Genomic DNA, 9,329 nt, shown 5'->3' on the forward strand with positions numbered 1-9,329 from the left:
TGTCCAGGTGGGCACAGACATTCCCAAGTTACTATCTGAGGTTGAGCAGAATAGTTTTGAGCTGCTCTGGGACATCCTGAGGGTGTGAAAATTCAAATAAAATATCGTTTTTTTTTCATCCCTTGTAATGTTCAGTAAGGGAGTTTTATTTTTTATTCTTGAGTTTAAAGCAGATAACTCATTTTATCATTCTTCTGATCTTCTCATCAATGTAAGTGCATAGAGAGAAATGCGTTCTTCTGTGCAGTGCATAGTGTAATGGCTCACAAATATAGAATACACTGGTTTGCCTCAACTATAAACTTTTTTTGTAATAGTGGCTTTTTCTTTCTCTCTCCAGCACATCAGAATCGTGTTTCAGCAATCATATTTTCTCCAGAAACTGAATGGGTTATAAGCACAGGACATGACAAGTACCTCAGCTGGATGTGTACCAGGAGTGGATGTCTACAGGGAAGACATTGCTTTGGTGCATGGGCTTCCTGCTTACAGTATCCTTCACTTTTGCCCTGATTCCTCTGTTAGACAGTTTACCAACTTATAATTCGTTAAACAAATAATGAGAGTTTCTTGTGTGGCAGGGTTGAACTAATTCCAAAGATGTCACAAGGATACCTAGTCTTAATTGTTTTAACCAATATCTGTGTACTTCCCACTATTATTTCATCTGCTGATCTGCGTACCAGTTTAAACTGCATTTTGTGTTATAATCGCAGGGCAAAGTTCATCTTTGATGCAGCAAATATCTTTTGAGGCTAGCAACCTGTTCAATCAAAACCAACACCTTTAGATCACTGAGCCAGCATAACTTTGGAAACAAGGGTGGAATTACAGCATGTAACTAGATCCTGCTTTAAGAAAAAGTTACTAGAGCTTTTTAAGGCATCATTCTGAATAACAAACATGTCTCTTCAAATTAGAAAATTCAAATAATCATTCAAAAAGAAAAGGCATTAGAGCACAAAGGCTTCTATTGAGAATATCTGTTTGCACCTTTTAAAAACAAAGCTCAATTGGCTTTTGCTAATCTAATAGCATTTTGGGACTGTAAAAACAGAAGGCTCCCCCAAACGATCAATTCTTCTAGAGTCCCAACTCTCTGCATTCTTTTCTTTATTCCATTACCTCTTTTACTGCACTGAAGATAGATTTTCCACTTTTTGCACAATATAATTTCTGACATACAATCAAGTTCAGTATCACTGTTTCTGGTGTACCAAAGCAAAATTGTTTCCACAACCAGTTGATGACTCTGGAAAGAGAGGGAGTGTTCGTTTCCAAGTAGATTGCTTTACACTGGAATCTGCAATGTTGTCTTCCAAACAAGTAGTTAATTTAATAGGTACAGGTTGATAATCCATTGAATTTGGTAAAGGAATGTTACTGTCCAGAATTTAATTTGTGTTGCAGTTGGTTCTGAAATCAGTTTAGGTGCTTAACCAAAAGTTTTCATCATAGAATCATCATAGAATCCCTACAGCGTGAAAACAGGCCCTTCGGCCCAACAAGTCCACACTGACCCTTGGAACATCCCACTGAGACTCATCATCCTATAACCCACCTAATCTACACATCCCTGAACACTATGGGCAATTTAGCATGGCCAATCCACCTAGCCTGAACATCTTTTAGTCTGTGGGAGGAAACTGATGGGTGATGAAAACAGAGCTTCTTTTGCTTCATATATTTCTAAATAGTATTTCCTATTTTTTTTGGTTAGGTGAGAGTTCAGAATTTGAAGAAGCTGCTTCTGAAAGGATTGTTTTGTATTCATTCTTGTTGGTCTGTTTCCAGTGGAGCAGTACTGTTGGCTATAAATTTAATATTAGAGGAATACAGCTCTGCCTTTGTCAGTGCTGAAAACATAATCTCTGATCAAAGATTTACTGGTAGTTCAGGTTTGCAAAAAGATACTTTGATATAAATTTACTTTGGGCGTTAATGCAGTAACAAATGTTCAGTCACTTATGCCTAATTTTTGGTTCTGTTGAAAATCATACCTCTGTTGTGTGTTGAGAGGAGAATGTCATCAACTTTTACTCTTTCTAACTCACAAATTCGTCAGATATGATATGGAAACATGTCATGCGTTTGTTGGTGATTACTCTGGACAGATCACTTTGTTAAAGCTTGAACAGAATTCATGCAGCGTCATTTCAACATTGAAAGGACATGAAGGTAATGTGTGTGTACTTGCTGCAACTGCTCAATAATGCTTGACTCTGCTTCATGTCTGTCTGTCAGTCAGTGATAATAGCCACCACCTTGAATCAATCATATTTCAGAAGGCATCATGCGTTCAAATAAACCAAGCACTCAATTAGATCTCACAACTCTGTCACCTGTTTTGTGTGGCATATGACATAATTATAGCTGTTAAATATGAAATTCAGAAAGAAGACCACATTTGAGCATTAAATTTCCTTATCATACGGTCATCCCCGATTAGTTATTTCTTCGCTGCCTTGTGCGATCTCTGAGCCTTGCTGTGGCCTGCTGTCTGTTAATACCACAATAATGTACAGGATAGGCAGGCCATTCAGTCCCACCAGTCCAATTTCGAGATTGTGCTTCACCTGGCCACCTCCTCACACTGTCTTCATCAAACACAATCAGTATAGCCTTTTATTTGTGCTTTGTTCTCATGTATTTCCTCATCTTTTTCTAGTAGCAAACTGACTTGCCCCTCTTACTTCCCAGTCAAAATTTTGTGAGAAGTCATTACTCTGTTTTACTTTTTAGAAGTTAATTGGATGAAATTTGCCTTTTCTTTAAAGGGCTGAGGCCTCTTCTATTCACTTTTCTTACCTGGTCCCAAGACCCCACCATTACCCAAAGGGTAACCAAAACATAGATAAGTTTCAGGAAAATCTGATGAATTCCTCACTGATTCCCTCTTTGGGATCTCAGTATAGGGCGTCTGAAATCATGTAATATTGGCTGGTAAATTGTAGTGTAATGCTGTCTGTAATTCAGCACACCTTGTCAATTCCATTCAACACTTCAAAATATTTAAAGGGGAGGAAAAAAAGCAGGGGAATCATGCTGGTGGAGGAGGAAAGGTCACATTTTTGCAGAAATATTTTATCTTTAGCATGATAAAAAATAAAGAAGTAGGACATCTGGCTTATTGTGCCTCTGTCAGTTTTTTGAGTGTTTTTTCCAATTAGTTACACTCTTTCCTGACCTTTCCCCATCGCCGTGGAACTTATTTCCACTGCTTCAAGTAATTATACAATTTCCTTTAGCAAGTCACAATTAAACATTCTCCATATTTTCCTTCTATTCATCCTTTCAACTAGTACATTCCAAATTATAACTTGCAGTGGAAATCCATCTCACCCTTAATGTCCCAAGTTGTTCTTTCCGAATTGCCTTAATCTGTGTCATTTGTGTACTGTCCCCAGTGTCGGTGGAAGCAGTCTGAGTAAGCAATACCAATCAATGCCTTTCAGAATTTTGGGCATTTCTTGTACATCTCCTTTTACCTTCTGTGCTGTCAGGAGACCCCAGTTTCTGTAGTCTCTCCTTGTACCTGGTCTTTGACCTACCCTAATGTATTTGCAAAGATCTGATGCAAAGAATGGGGAATGTTGTTGTACAGAGGGACCTTGGGGTGCAGGTTCATAGTTTCTTGAAAGTGGTGATGCATGTAGACAGGGTGGTGAAGAAGGCATTTGGCATACTTGCCTTCATTGGTCAGATCATTGAGTGCAGGAGTTGGGATTGGTTAGGCCACTTTTGGAATACTGCACACAATTCTGGTTGCCCTGCTATAGGAACGATGTTGCTAAAGTAGGAAGGGTGCAGTAAAAATTTACGAGGGTGTTGCCGGAACTGGAGGGTTTGAATTATAAGAAAAGACTGGATAGGCTGATGCACTTTCGCTAGAGTGTTGGAGGCTGAGGAGTGACCTTATAAATGTTTATAAAATCATGAGGGGCATAAATAAGATGAATAGCCAAGGTCTTTTTCCCAGGATAGAGGGGTCCAGAACTAGAGGGCATAAGTTTAAGGTGAGAGGGGAAAGATTTTGAAAAGGACGTGAGGGGCAACTTTTTCACACAGAGGGCAGTGCATGTATGGAATGAGCTGCCAGAGGAAGTGGTAACGATGGGCACAATTACAACATTTAAAAGACATTTAGGAAGATGTTTAAATAGGAAAGGTTTAGAGTAATTATGGACCAAATGCAGGCAAATGGGACTAGTTAAGTTTGGGATACCTGGTCTGTTTACAGCAATCATTTCTTTACAATTTTATACAAGTTTCCACCCTATATGCATTAGAATTCACTGCTCTAACATCAGGCCCTGCTGTTCCTTGTTCGCAAATGCCCCGAGTGTGCCTTAGGCTTAATAGTTCATTAGCCACAACATTTAACGTTCCATCCCCCTGATCCCAAATGGCAGCAATCGAGTTGTGATAGAAGGAGCTTTGTGGGGCTGTCTGGTCAACCGACTTCGTACCTTCTGTCATTGTGGTTGCATGACATATTAGCCATCATTTGGTTTCCATGGTCCTGTAAAGAGAATGTAGCAGATGCTGATTGTCTCTGATTAATTCTTATATTCTTTGTGTTTCCATGCATCCTGCTGTCTGTCCAGTGTTTCCACCAGCCTTTGCTTTCCATACCCTCACATGCAAGTGTCACTGGTTACAAGGACCTTGTAAGATCCTTGAAGTGCTAAGCCTGCTTTTGTAAATAGGATATAACCATTCCTTGATCCTTTTACAATGTCACAACTGGGATGATGATTGGTGAATCTTGGCTTTGACTACTACAACTTCCTGCTACCCCTATGTGGTAATGTACATTCTTGCCAGTTTCAGGTGATCTTGCTCCAACTGCTGCAAACCTACTATCTGTATACGTATTGTTCTGCTGTTCCTCCCCTTTAAGGGTTTGGCTAGTGCTATAAGTTCTGTGACCTGGCTTAAACCAGCTTTTAAGATCATTATCTGGGACCAATGTTCAGGACAATCAGAAACAAAAACCAAAGTTGCTGGAAAAGCTCAGCAGGTCAGGCAGCATCTGTGGAGGAGAAAATAGAGTTAACGTTTCCGGTCCGGTGACCCTCAGAACTGATGGTGGCTGGGTAAACGTCAATTTATATGCAGAAAATAGGGAGGTGGGTGGAGTACGGAGTAAACGATAGGATAGAGCCCAAAGAGAGAGAAAGATAGTTGGACAGACAAAGGAATTGCTAACGATCAGGCTGGGAGGGTGAGTAGTTGTTAATGGGGACTGTTAGTGACTAACAACAGGGGGTGTGGAATGGCAGGCTATGTGGTAACAAGGCCTGGTGTGTGGGGTAGGGGGCTGGGACATGGGAGAGTTTAGGCCCTAAAATTATTGAACTCAATATTGAGTCTGGAGGGCTGTAGAGTCCCCAAGCGGAAAATGAGGTGTTGTTCCTCCAGCTTGCGTTGGGCTTCACTGGAACACTGTAGCAAGCCGGAGACAGAGATGTTGGCCAGGGAGCAAGGTGGTGCATTGAAGTGGCAGGCAACAGGTAGTTCAGGGTCTTTTTTGCGAGCAGAACGTAGATGTTCCGCAAAGCGGTCGCCAGGTCTATGCTTCGTTTCCCCAATGTAGAGGAGACCACGTTGTGAGCAGCGAATGCAGTAGACTAGAGTCTTGCAGTGCAGGTGAAGTGTTGCTTCACCTGAAAGGTATGTTTGGGCCCTTGGATACTGAGGAGGGAGGAGGTAAATGCGCAGGCGTTGCACCTTCACCGGTTACAGGGGAAGGTGCCCTAGGGCTGTGGGGAGGTGTTGGGGGTGAAGGAAGTGTGGACCAGAGTGTCCTGGAGAGAACGGTCTCTGCGGAAGGCGGACAAGGATTCCCCAGCTCCGTTGTCGACAGGGCCCTCAATTGGGTCCGACCCATCTCCCGCACTTCTGCCCTCACCCCTTCTCTTCCCTCCCGCAACAGCGATAGGGTTGCCCTTATCCTCACCTACCATCCCACCAGCATCCACATCCATAAGATCATCAGACACCTATTCCCCTCCCCGCTCCTCCCTTGTCCACCTTCTGCAGGGACCGTTCCCTCCGGGACACCCTGGTCCACACTTCTTTCACCCCCAACACCTCCTCACGGCACCTTCCCTTGTAATCGGCGAAGGTGCAACACCTGCGCATTTACCTCCTCCCTCCTCAGTATCCAAGTATTCCAGGTGAAGCAACACTTTACCTGCACTTCCCAGAATTTAGTCTACTGCATTCGCTGCTCACAATGTGGTCTCCTCTACATTGGGAAAATGAAGCATAGACTTGGCGACCGCTTCGCAGAACGTCTACGTTCTGCTCGCAAAAAAGACCCTGAACTACCTGTTGCCTGCCACTTCAATGCACCACCCTGCTCTCTGGTCAACATCTCTGTCTCCGGCTTGCTACAGTGTTCCAGTGAAGCCCGATGCAAGCTGGAGGAACAACACCTCATTTTCCGCTTGGGGACCCTACAGCCCTCCAGACTCAATATTGAGTTCAATAATTTTAGGGCCTAAACTCTCCCATGTCGCAGCCCCCCTACCCCTTGTTACCACATAGCCTGCCATTCCACACCCCCTGTTGTTAGTCACTAACAGTCCCCATTAACAACTACTCACCCTCCCAGCCTGATCATTAGCAACTCCTTTGTCTGTCCAACTATCTTTCTCTCTCTTTGGGCTCTATCCTATTGTTTACTCCCTACCCCACCCACCTCCCTATTTTCTGCCTACAAACTGACGTTTTCCCAGCCAGCATCAGTTCTGAGGAAGGGTCACCGGACCGGAAACGTTAACTCTGTTTTCTCCTCCACAAATGCTGCCAGACCTGCTGAGCTTTTCCAGCAACTTTGTTTTTGTTCCTGATTTACAGCATCCGCAGTTCTTTTGGTCTTTATTCAGGACAATCAGTTTTCAGTTGCTCGTTGTGTGTGGCTAAACAGTAATCACTTCATATCAGCAGACTGCAGGTCTCGGGGTTCCCTGGCCATTTGACATATTTAAGTTACTTTCTTTCATTTGGGTGTGAGTGTTTAGGATTTTAAAATAACTAGAGCTTCATCTACAGTGGTGGTAATGTGCTTTTCAGATTTAAAGGCACACTGTCACCCTTACCTAGAAAGTTGAACCTTTTAAATTCCCCCAACCCTGTGGTTTAATTACGGAATATTGTATTAATTGTCAAGTTTCTCTAAACTTCAGCTTTTTCCCCCCTTTGGAATTCAAATTACTTAATATGTTTGTTTCTAAATGGCAATGAGCAACATTTGAAATTAAAATAGACACCCCCCCACCCCCGCCCCAGTCTTTTGGGAACTGTGGCGGAAACCAGAATTCTTAAATCTTCTAACTTTGCAGCACGTTTCTTTTAAGCCGAAGATCTGTTGACTCCAGTGCAGAATTCATTAAAGCTATTCCCAGTATTTTAAAGAGAAAAATACATGGCCCTTTGACCCAAATCATATGTCACATTTCAAATGGCAAACATTATGCGCGCACACACCCTGAGCATTTGCTCTCAAACAGAGACATCAAATATGACATGTTAAATTACAAACTGTATTAAAACCACATACAAAATAGATTTCAAAGGGTTAAGCCAGTTTTAAGTGACACAGACACTGAGATGGTTGTCCAGCCTGACTCTTCCTCTCTCATTCCAAAAACAGAGCACTTTTTATTTCCCAACGGTATTACAAATTCAGCAGCGGCCTCTTCAAGTCGGCCACTGGGAGTATTCTGCACTAGTTGGTATGTGTCCCCTTTTCTGAGAGTCATATTCCATGCAGTCTAGATCTTTATTTCATCCAGGTGCCTCAATCCCTGCTCCTTTTCCTTTAAGGCCCCGAGTTACGGGTGGCTAGCAACAAGTTATTCGCTTCCGTCTTTTAAAATCTGTGATCGAACTAGAACGCAATCACATCAGTTTCCACGTTGCTAAGGCTACTTCTGCAGTTTCTTGGAAATTAATGGGACTACATGTTCCTTTTCTCCCATTCCCAAGGACCCTCCTCTGTCATAGGTACAAAGCTTCTTTATTTCCCAGTTGGTTGCAGAGCACACTAATCCTTCACTTTTACTGTAACTGACCTTCATTCTGTCACGTAATGAATGATCTGCCCTGGTCTTTCGATGACAGAGAAACCCGTTAGTTGGCTTTAATATACCAACTGTCGTGCTCTGCTTTGCTACCCCTCTGCTTTAGCTATCTCTCATCCACCTCCTTCTTCCTTTTCCTCTTCCTTTGACATGCCTTCAGGACTTCCACTTTCTCAGTCAACTGACACCGTCCTACAACTCTGCAACATCCTAGTTTACCCTTCTTCTCTGAAATAGATTCTTTCTCCTGTCAACTATGGCATACTTATCTCCCCAATTTTAACTTCAACTGGCTATACATTTCCTTCTGTTGCTTGCCCTTAGCCCGGAGCCAACAACCTGACTGCTTTTATCTACCTGGTATACTTATAAACCCCTTCATCCACCATCCACTGCAGTGTCATCTGCAGTCTTATTAACCTGGAACCATCCTGGAAATTCCAATACCACCAATGCAAGTTAGAAAACAATACTTTCTAATACCTAACCCCTTATTTTTGTCACAGCATCGTCTGGTTACTGCTTCTTTTAACTTGCATGAATTTAATAGACCTTTGAGACACTTCATACACATTCACAATTGTCATTCATCAGCTTATCAAAGAGATTAAACATTGACATGTACAAAATAGTTTTCTTTTTGTCTTTTCCACATCATTCTAGACTACTGTGGTACTTCCAAGGTAAATTTTTCAACCTTTGACTTACAACTTTTTTTTCTTCTATTTTATCTACAGTTTTGTTCTTGTATTGACCCCAAGTTTAGTTATTCTCCCCTCAACTCCCAACATAAAGTTATCATCTCCAGACATGTCACTATTTTCAGGGTCCACCCCTATCTCGACAGCTGTTTACTTGCCTCTTTCCCATAATGACTCTCAACATTCTCATGGTGGTCCTTGATCTACCCAGTGGTGACTCTGCCTGACTGGTCGTGTGCAAGGTTAGTCCTTATGGCAGTCCTGAACCCTGCATGCTTCCTGTGACTTGTTCCGTTCTTCATCCACAAGTACTCTCTACAGTGGTCTGTTATCTGGCTTTGAACTAACGCCCTACCTTTAGGTGGTAAATAAAGATACTCATCCACTTGATTAATCCGACTTCACAGCCACCAGTTGATTATCATACCGACTGTGCCAGTTCTTGTCATGTCCACATGACGATAAAAACGGAGGCTGTTGAGAATCTGAACAACTCCATACTCCCCATCAGCCCCACCACACCCGGCACTTTTCC

General features: G+C 42.5%; 1 protein-coding gene across 1 annotated transcript in view; it reads left to right on the forward strand.

Moving 5' to 3' along the window:
* wdfy1 (WD repeat and FYVE domain containing 1) overlaps positions 1 to 9,329 on the forward strand; it is a 67,251-nt gene that overhangs the window by 27,337 nt on the left and 30,585 nt on the right. The window contains exons 5-6 of the mRNA XM_048604117.1: positions 341 to 491; positions 2,066 to 2,178. Of these exons, the coding sequence (XP_048460074.1) occupies positions 341 to 491; positions 2,066 to 2,178 (264 nt within the window). The remainder of the gene's footprint in view (positions 1 to 340; positions 492 to 2,065; positions 2,179 to 9,329) is intronic.

Source organism: Rhincodon typus, chromosome 13 (assembly GCF_021869965.1).
Source record: "Rhincodon typus isolate 14 chromosome 13, sRhiTyp1.1, whole genome shotgun sequence".
Lineage (NCBI taxonomy): Eukaryota > Metazoa > Chordata > Chondrichthyes > Orectolobiformes > Rhincodontidae > Rhincodon > Rhincodon typus.